This window comes from Echeneis naucrates, chromosome 23, assembly GCF_900963305.1.
Source record: "Echeneis naucrates chromosome 23, fEcheNa1.1, whole genome shotgun sequence".
NCBI classification, from domain to species: Eukaryota; Metazoa; Chordata; class Actinopteri; order Carangiformes; family Echeneidae; genus Echeneis; species Echeneis naucrates.
In genome coordinates, this window is record NC_042533.1 from 9,884,129 (window position 1) to 9,894,547 (window position 10,419).

Below are 10,419 nucleotides of genomic sequence, written 5' to 3' on the forward strand. Positions count from 1 at the left end.
CAATTTCAATCGGCGGCTTACCAAAATGATGTGGCTGCCACCGGACTGCCATGTTCAGGCTAAAAATATCCTCGGCCGACCCCGAGGCTCTGATGTGGCTACGTACCCTCTGGTGAGTCTGGTTTAAAGTGTCCCCAATGAAATCCATTAAATTACAGATGCAAATGCAACCGTACCCCTTATCAAAACTATTTCAGCGCGCTGACACAGTTTACTAAGGCAGCAATTAGAGCAAAGGAAAATGGGAAGCATCCCAGGCACGCAGAGGAAGAGAGACAGGGCAAAAATGAAGAAACGGGAGAGAGAGAGAGAGAGGGAGAGGAGGGTGAACAGTGACAGCTCATCACTCGGCCACAAGCCATTTTTCTTTTGCTCCCTCCCTCCATCATTTTCTCTACATCTACCGAGCAAAGGATTGGTGAACATGAATAAAAGCACTGATGATAATTTCCCAAGAGAGTGGCGAACAACTGCATAGCACGCGTTTATATGAAGCCATAGTAAAACAGCTGTCTGTGCTTCTGCTGTCAGCAAGCCTGCTTGGCCAATGGCCCAGCTGCCTCACTTACTCCTGAACTGGTTCACACCGCCAAGAGAGAAGAAAACGATATTACGATCATGAATAGCTCATAACATCACAGGTCCTAGTTGAGGGGAAAAACCTGGTAAAACCTGGATTTATCTACACATGATATACTCAAATATTTGCGACTGTGAAATCTATACTGTTTGTAGTGTGTAATGAGGTGTACAATGAGGAGGAGTTGCCCAAGGTGCCATGTCGGGGGCCTGTAGGGCAAAAAGAGAGGACCCAAGTATGATTTTTCTCAGCCATTTCTGTAGCTATGAGTTTTACTTCACCTCAAGAAACAAAGTTGTCACGTTCCAGTTAGTCATAGTAAGAGTAGTTTTTGATAGCGACACCTCATGAAGCACATACACAGAGAAGAAGGAGTAATGATGAGTAATCATTTTATTAACCCAAAGTATTTTTTTAGAACCCGTATCATCCAACTGCTGCAACCTGACCTCGCACCCACTGGATGAAAGGCAATGAGCACTATAAGCAGGCACCTATCTATCTTTTCCCTGGATACTCCACCTGAACCTGCACCTACACTGAGGACATACCATACTGAATGCTATCCCCCAAATTATTTTGGTCCACCTGTGGCATCTGTTTATGGGGCAGTGCATGCCATTTTTCATAGCTTTCTCTGTGATAGGAGTCCTCCTAACACTGCAAATGTGACTATGTGGTGATACTTTACATAGAAACGCAAATTAGGAGAGACCAGTTTTTCAATAAGAGCTGTGGGCTTTAAAATTCATTCAAGCCCACAACTGCATTCAATTTAGTGTATCTAATTCACTTGGGTTTGATCTCTCTGGTCTGTGGGCGGAAACACATGAGAAATATTAGAAAGTTTATGAGTAAAACAACATCTTAAAAAGAAAGGCTTTGCTCTCAAGAGCTACAGTATTTACTAAAACTAATTACTAATAAGAACAGTATGTGTCAGAGCTACAGTGCCTCTAAAAACAAACCTGTGACCACAGAATGATCATGCAGCAGAGGTGCAAGGTGTTTTCCTGCAGGGAATAGGCTGTTGCTGAAAGTGGTGCAGGGCTGAATGCGTTTTCTTTGAAGCAAAATCCATTAATGCACTGAATGCTTTGTTATTTATGGATATTTTTTTAAGATGAAAGCAAATTGCCCCTCATAGTTTGCACTTAGATAGCAGTATGTTTCCAATATGCAAATACACTGTTCACGTCTGTTCTCTTGACACAGCCTCTAGAGCACAGTACAAATATAATACAATACAAATATATACAATATATTTAAAACACGAAGCAGGGTAGAGTGTCATATCATCACTGCAGGTCAGCTAAACATGCGGTTATAGGCTGCGTGTGTGTGTGTGTGCGTGCACGCCCACATTTACATAACTTTGCAGTCGGCAGGGCTATAGCAAGATAAGATTCCCTGGAACTCTCTGATGCTTCTGTTTGGTTAATGGTCACACGGACACACACACATATACACATACATGGACACAAGGGTTATCAGAAGCACCAGATGATAAAAAGTGGAAAGTTCATCGAGACCCAAGGTCACGATGGATGTGTGACAGTAAAACTGGAAAGTTTACCTCCTGAAATGGGACAGCTGGCTCCACAAACCTTGGCCATCTGATTGTGTTTTCATGCGCTATTGCTGTTATCGTAATACTACACTGCTTTGTTTTCATGCTCGTGTCAGCGCATGACATAGCGTTCTCACATATTATACTGCATCATCCTTCAAATAGTGATAGCGTGTAATACAGTTTTTGATATGCCATGTCATCATTCAACTCTGGTTCTAAGATGCAAATGTAACAGGCGTGCAGTGTGTTTTCTGTTTTGACTGCTCAGGTTTTAAGGCCGTTTAGAGTCTACATGTGCCTTGTTATTGTTTTGGATCAGACCTAGAGCTATTTTTATGATTTCTGGATATCTTCGGGGTTATCTAGGATGGAGTACAGAATATTTTCTACAATGTATTAAACCTATTTTCTATTATATATCACCTCACCTTTTATAATATATTTTATATCTATTTTATAAGCAACTCTTTAAACTGTCTTTTTAAATGAAAGCCCTTGATTCTTATGAAACTCAAACTATTTTGTTTTTCAGTGGGGTTAAATAAAGGGTTAAACAAAACATAAACCTGAATGCCATCTGGGTTTTAAGTCTATCCCATTTTTCCTTTCTTTTTATTAAAAAAAAAAAAAAAAACATATTTAAAGGTCTCAGGTAGAGCCTATATACTGTTTTTTGTTTGTTTTTTTACAGTTAGGGATGCACCCTTCACAATGCAACAAACGCAAGCCGAGTCTGCACACATAAACTGAGGACAACATGACAGAGGTGGTAGACAGATTGTGGTGAAATGTGCTATAGTGAACTTTCCCCTGCAGCCATGCAGCGTGCGGTTGTGTGATCGTGTATTATTGTGTGATTGTGTCAGTGTGCATGTGTGTGTGTGTGTGTGTGTGTGTCTGACTGCAGAGCTGCGGAGGAAGAGGGAGGGGAGAGGACGGCTCAGAAATTGCCGCCACGTGCGCTCAAACGCCTGCTTCCCTAAAAAAACTTTCCGCTGATTGGTCCAGATCCGAAACGCTGTATTTATATCTGACATCCTATTGGTCGCTGCCTCCCGGTCCGTAGTGAACACAGCGCGGAGCTCCCAGACAAGGGATTCTTGGGCGTCTCGTACTATGACAAAGTAGTGCGCGGCAAAAAATTGAACGAATTCGGTTATATTCTCGAGTAGATATTTTATAGGACTATCACACGCGCCTGGTTGTTTTATTTAAACGTCGACGTCGTTGGAAAAAAAATTAATATCTAGTCGGAATTGAACAAAAGTGTCGACTTGTATTGGTCGGCGGAGGGATACCACCACCCTGCCTCGCGTCAAAATATTGGCTTGGGAAGACCGCGCCAAAGCTCAGACAGCGGCCACTCTTCAAGATAAGTGCACGCTGCGGACGGCCTGTAAACACACTCTCCGGTCCACACGCGTCGGACTCTTCGCCTTTTTCTCTTTATTTAGAACATAAAGAGGACTGCGTTTCGTCGGAAGGGGGCTTGAGTTGAGAGAGAGAGACAGAGAGAGAGATCATCAAGATTTCATGCCGGTTTCTCGGGGATCGGTGTACGACTTCAGGGTCGTGACACGACTTTGACGGGCGCGGTGCGGTGCGGTGCGGTGCGGTGCGGTGCGGTGCGGCGGAGTTGGCGCACTGCTGGACTGGATATATTATTATTCGCTCGCACCATTTAAACTGCGCCTGAACTCGCTTCTCCTCCTACTCTATCTGTCGCCCTTTTGTTTTTTATTTGTTTTTTTCGGCTTTTTTACAATCACTCTCAGCGGGGGAATCGGGATCGTCTACGCCGGCTTTTCACCTCGAATATGTTGCTGTCAAAGTTTGGTTCATTTTCGCACATTTGCAACCCTTCGAGCATGGACCATCTCCCAGTGAAGATACAGCTGCAGCCGGGTAGGTGACCGTTACCGACCGTTGCCTCTCCGCCGCACCTCGGGTGGATTTGGAAATTTGACGGCTGTGACGTAGTTTGTGTTATAAAAAATAAATAAATAAATAAATAAATAAATGTATTTATATCTTAATGTAAAATGCAAAACGGCGAAGAAATGACAGCTTACATTTGAACACTATTCACTTTTTAGTTATTTAATTATTTCTTTAATAACTTGCAGTCAAAGTGGAGAAGGAGCCCTTCGAGAAGGTGTACCAGGTGGGATCCGTGCTAGGCAGCGGCGGTTTCGGAACGGTCTACGCCGGCAGCAGGATCTCTGATGGCGCACCGGTAAGGACGCGTACTGGCTGGGGGGGGGGGGGGTCTTGTGTTTTGATTCCGCATGTAGCACCACCGGGGAGATATGCTTTGATTTTCGCCAAAATGTCTTAAGAATATTTACTCATGTTTTTGTTGTGCTATTGCAGGTCGCTGTGAAACATGTCGCAAAGGAGAGGGTGACCGAGTGGGGCACAATTGTGAGTAGTCTTCCCCGATCTGTGTGTATGGTTTGTTTTGGTCCCCCCCCCCCTCCTCCTCCGGCTGCTGCTGGATGGGGGGTGTTGTTTAAGGGAGAATGGCCGTGTATTACCCCTACGTACTTATTAAATCCCCCTTTTTCCTGTTGCAGAATGGAGCTATGGTGCCTTTGGAAATCCTGCTGCTCAAGAAGGTCAGCTCGTCTTTTCGCGGAGTTATCAAATTGCTGGACTATTACGAGCGGGCGGACGGCTGGCTGATCGTTATGGAGAGGCCGGAGCTCGTCAAGGACCTTTTCGACTTCATCACCGAGAAGGGCGCCCTGGACGAGGACACCGCTCGGGGCTTTTTCCGCCAGGTTTTGGAGGCGGTCAGACACTGCTACAGCTGCGGTGTAGTGCACAGAGACATCAAAGATGAAAACCTGCTTGTGGATCTACGCACCGGGGAGCTCAAGCTTATTGACTTTGGCTCAGGGGCGATTCTCAAGGACACAGTGTACACCGATTTCGACGGTAAGCAGCCCCCCCCCCCCCCACACACACACATCGTGTTATACCGATAGCCGTTTTGCAGTCGTTAGGGTGCTGGATGTGTTTTGTTTTTATGAATTCACATCCGTGTAGGCTGGGTTGTGTTTGCCCTTGATGCTCCGCTGTGCTATATTCAGACACGGAGGCGTTCACGAGGCTGTGACGCAGTGGTCTGTTTTTGGTCCAGGGTTTTCCTCGCCCGGGGTCTGGCGGCTTATCATCACCATCATCACAGATGATGAATCGATGCAGCCAAATGAAAACCTTCCAGCATTTTAGCGGGCTGTGTGACGCCTATGTTATGGATTCACAGATACGACTCACACTTTATTAATCCTGCTGGTGGCCGGTTTTGTTTTTTTTTTTTTTTTTCTTATGACGCATCCAGGTCTTGTGAGATGGAGTGAGAGCACTTTTATGTTTCCGGCTGTAATGTTGTTTAGTGGAGCTTGAGTCACAGTCGCAGTTTGTGGGTATTAGGTCAGTGCCACGTAACATCTGTTTGTTGTGAAACCCGAGTCGGCTGTTCACGTGACGGTCTCACATTGCCTTTTTTTTTTTTTTTTTGGGTATCTAAGTTCCTCCTTCCAGGAGGGAGGGGGTAGGAAAAGAAAGGAGGGAGGGAGGAGAGGCAGGCAGGACACCCAGTTTGTGTTTTGTGGCTGAAGGAAGATGGAAAGCATTTCTACTATGACTCAGCCATTTTAGACTCGCACATTAATTTCAATGCTGTCTCCTATTTTGAACTATGATGTTTCTACAATGCACACCGACACATACAAATAGCCTTATCTCACACATGCTCACCATCACCCCCCTGTCTCTGTCCTTCATTTTTAGGTACAAGAGTGTATAGCCCACCAGAGTGGATCCGCTTCCATAGATACCACGGTCGCTCGGCGACAGTGTGGTCGCTAGGTGTGCTGCTGTATGACATGGTGTGTGGAGACATCCCCTTTGAGCAGGATGAGGAGATCCTCAGGGGGAGACTGTACTTCAGGAGGAGGATTTCAGCTGGTAAGTCCACCATAACAACACATCACTGTTGCCCTCTAGCCACAGTGACTGGTACAGCCCCAAAACCACTTCCCAGTTAGACTGGTATGACTCAAGTGTACATCAGAGTAAAACCTCGCAATCATTATGGATCACTGGCTGAAAGAGCTGGTAAACAGATTGATCAAACTTAAGTAAAACTGGTGTTTTGGTTCTTCAGATTCCCTTCAGTGCAGGCATACTAAGCCCACAGAGGTAACTTAATAAAAGGATGTATGCTCTCTTTTCATTGGCTTACTATGCCATAGTTTAGCAAGATAAATCGTAGTAAGTTCATTACCTCTTATCCTCAGTACTGTTTCTGTCTCCCTAATCAGAGTGCCAGCAGCTGATCAAATGGTGTCTGGCTCTGCGGCCCTCAGACCGACCCACCCTGGAGCAGATTTGTGACCACCCTTGGATGAGGGCGTCAACCGAGTCGCCCAAGTCTCCAGAGGAGCCTGTTGCCAGTGACATCCGCCTTAGGACCATTGACACAGACTCTTCATCAAGCACAAGCTCAAGCAAGGAGAGCCTCTGAGGATGGCTCTGATGGACTGAAAAGACTTTCTGGGGAAAGAAGGGGTGGGGGTGGAGGGAGTGATATGGACTCGAGGCCAGCAGCCTGTTGCCCTAATGACCCATCAGCGGCTGGGCACATGACTCCACTGGTCTGGCAAGAAAAATGTACTTTAATGTTCCTCTTTTTGTAGGGAATTTCTAATTTATTACTATTTGTTCCTCCTTATCTTATTTCCCCCTCCCCTCTTTATTTTCTTTCAGTTGACTATACTTGTTTCCTTCATGGGAAACATTTTGCTGTTTGGGCGGTCTTACCAGCACTATTTATTCCCCCCTTTTCAACTTTACTTTACCCGTTTTGTTACTAGGCTGGTATATGCAGCTGGCAAGGCCCTCCTATTCAGACATGGCTGCTCTCATAGAGCTTGGAGAAAAAACTTTTTATTTAAATGTTTTAATTTTGATTTTGGAGTGCCTTTTTTTGGAAAGCTGCTTTTCTGGGGGCTTTCGTCAACAACTCTGTTTTATGGACCCTGGCTTGGCGGCTGAATTGCTTGTGCTGTGATGGCTGGAGGGGTTTAGGCTGTTATTTTATGAATTAATTTCATAGTTTTTAAGTTGTTGGGGTTTTTTTTCCCTCTCACCATCACTGTAAGCCAACCAGCCCTAGCCAAGAGGCTAAGATAGCATTAGATAGGAGAGAAGGAGGTGGGGGCTCTTCCTGACAATGGAATACTTGAAACACGCTTGACTCAACTCTGTGTCGCTCTCTTTAACGCTGCTCACTCACTCTATAGCCTGAACAGGTGTTTGGAAACTGGATCCTGTCTTTTCTGAATGTCTACAAAATGTCAAACACACACACACCTCGCCTTGCCACCTTCCTCTCCCTCTCACCTCCATGCCTGTTGTGGGCTATATGATCCCACTCCCTTAACTTTTCTTTTTGCCTCCCGCCATCTCACTGCTTGACACTACATGGCCCCCACCCCTGGCCTCCCTCAGGGTTTGGGGTGTGAAATGCACAATCAATGCAATATTCATGGACTCAATTATGTTTTGTTTTTTTCCTTTTTGTGTGTGTTTTTTTTTTTTTTTTTTTTTTTTTTTTAAATTCAACAAATATTGTACAGTGTGTATTTTTCTTTCTCTTTTTTGTGTGTACATTTTCTCCCCCCCCCCCTTTGCATTAATTTATTTGTAAACATGTAGACATTCCACACTCTGTGGCTATTTATTTATTTATTGTCTATGCTTAAAATCCCCTCTAAAAATTTGCATATCCTACTTGGCCTTTGGTTTGCATTCCTATAACTTATTTCTACATTTCAACTTTTTTTTTTTTTTTTTTTATTTTAGATGTGGAGGATGCACTGAAGCAGTTGTCGATGTAAAGCAGAATAAAAACAAGTTTACTTAAATTTGAAAAGAGCATTGAATGTTATTTAAGTACTTTTAAAAGTCTGTTAGTTGTGTCGAATGGCTAAATATCAAAAATTTGATTTCTATACTGTCAAGATAAAATTAGATTATTTGGAAAGCTAAACGGGTGAAACGGCTTTCATAGTTGTCACATAGCCTCATAGTGGAGACCTTTCAGTTTAGCTGTTTGACTTGTGGCTATGAAGGATGGATATTGCTATTTTTTGATACAGAAGTTTCAATTAAACTCCCATTTTTATGTACAGAAATAAGTCTTGATGTCTGAATCATTTTGTTCAAAGTGGATTAGAATTGAGTGAAAAATAACACTAATATCTTCCAGAGCATGACATAGTACACAAAGCAGGAAACATAGTAGATTGTAAATCAAAGTGTGATACCTCACACACATTAATGAAATACCCAGACAATATTCCTCATATACCTGACAGCCCTCCCTGGGGAGGCCTGGTCAGACTCATATACATATCCAATATAGCACACAGTTCATTTATATTACCTATAGTAATGTTAACAACATCGTTACATGTGACACAACTGTCGGTCAGGCTAAGGAGAAACATCACAGGAGCCATTAACTGGATGACAACCTGCTGTAAAGACAGAGCTGATAAGGGACAGATGTGTCTTGAGAGTTGAGGGGAGGAGAAGGAGTGATGGAGAAAAGAGAGAGAGAGGGGGGATGTTATGCATCATCGCACACTTACAACACATCCAGCCTCTGAAATATAATTGCTTTTCCATTTTATGCCCACCGCGTTCCTACCTACCGAACAACAACATAAGTCATTCCATTATTGGACACAGGAAGGCGAAGATTAACAAGAGGCTGATGACATGATGTGTCTGTGCATGTGTGCGTGCAGTGTTTGTGTGTGTGTTGGAGGGGTTTCCAGGAAGCTAGGAGTGAGTGTATGGGAGTGGTGTGCGGCTTTTCTAAGGAGGGGCTGCCCCCTCTGGTGAGTCAATGCCATGAGCCCTCACCTGACGAAAGCAGAAATACAAAATAAGAAACCAGACAACTAAATGCACCATCTGTAAAGCTTTAACACAATAATGAACCACCTTTAATGTTGACAGTGTATGTTATACTGTATATATTTATATACTGGGTCGACCTTGAGACATACATAGATAGCCACTTAGAGAAATGCACTTTTCAGGCTTTACGACTAAAATTTTCATCCCGGTAGCTCATCCGCCTACACATGTCCAATTATACTTGAATGGCTGCTTCCAATTCCACTGGAGTAGAGACATATGGGTACTTGCAGACTTCATAAGACAGCTGGTCCCTAAATCTTCTCGAGGATCTCCTTCACGATGAAGGGATTGATTTATATGCTTGGGAAAAGGAGTAGACTTTCTTTTTTTAATTACCCCTCGGAATATGCATCTCGGTGTGCATAACAAAGAAAAGGTCAGGCCGTGTTATTCTCACTATTTCCACTGAATAAACTTCGATTTGTTTTGTTTTCACTGGCTCTAATCTTATCTAAGTTGAACAAGGAAGAAACAACCTCAAATCATAAATCATATCATCATAACATATCATATCATAAATAAATCCCTACAAGGAATGGCACTGTAATAAAACAGCTATAAATGGTCACCAGTGTCAGACTTAATATGTTGACATCTGTGTTTCTATATGCGTCCCTGGTAATCCTCTATTGTCTTTGTGGTCTCAAGGCTTTTTGACATGCAAATCTTCAGCAACTTGTTTTCCTCAGAATCCCTTCTGCTCAGACTGAGGAGTATAACGAAGCCTCATCCACTCTCACCATGAAATCTTCATTAAATGTAGAGCGGCATATGTCACACACAGTTGTTTCTTTCAGTTGAAGTCTGATTCCACAGACTGGTTAATATCATCCATCACTGCCTCGTAGTTTGACTCCATAAAGATTCCTCTGCTCTGTAGAGATTGATTAACACATCAGGTGTGATGCCAGCTAGGAAAAGATTTGGATAGAAAAAATTCAAGGCTTTGAAAATATACCTGAAATATTAATGGGGTAATGGTTCTTAAAAAAGATGCTGTAAATCACTTGACAATCAAAGTTTGACCACTGTGGTTGCTTCCTTCTTAAGTTTGAAAGTGTATTTGAACACTAAATACAGGGAGGCTGTAATTCACACGTAAAGCTTCTGAATGGACAAGTTATTTTTCATTTGATTCATAACAAAAATAAATAAATACATAAAGTTTTAAATTTGGTTGCATCTTCACAGGGAGCTTTATTTTAGCCATAACTTTGGACAGAGCCAGGTGTTGATGCCAAGCTATGCAAATCCCGTTTACACT

The 10,419-nt window shown here is 43.2% G+C and overlaps 1 protein-coding gene across 2 annotated transcripts; it reads left to right on the plus strand.

Annotated features, from left to right (window-relative positions):
* Positions 1-3,493: 3,493 nt before the first annotated feature.
* pim3 (Pim-3 proto-oncogene, serine/threonine kinase) lies at positions 3,494-7,775 on the plus strand. 2 transcript variants are annotated; one of them, XM_029494954.1, is made up of 6 exons: positions 3,494-4,058; positions 4,280-4,389; positions 4,527-4,577; positions 4,730-5,093; positions 5,952-6,128; positions 6,485-7,775. In XM_029494954.1, exons 1-6 carry the CDS (start codon positions 3,971-3,973, stop codon positions 6,685-6,687), a joined length of 993 nt encoding a protein of 330 aa, XP_029350814.1. In that variant the 5' UTR covers positions 3,494-3,970; the 3' UTR covers positions 6,688-7,775. The 2 variants fall into 2 exon arrangements, with proteins under 2 accessions (XP_029350814.1, XP_029350815.1); XM_029494955.1 differs by having other exon boundaries at positions 4,286-4,389.
* Positions 7,776-10,419: the final 2,644 nt, after the last annotated feature.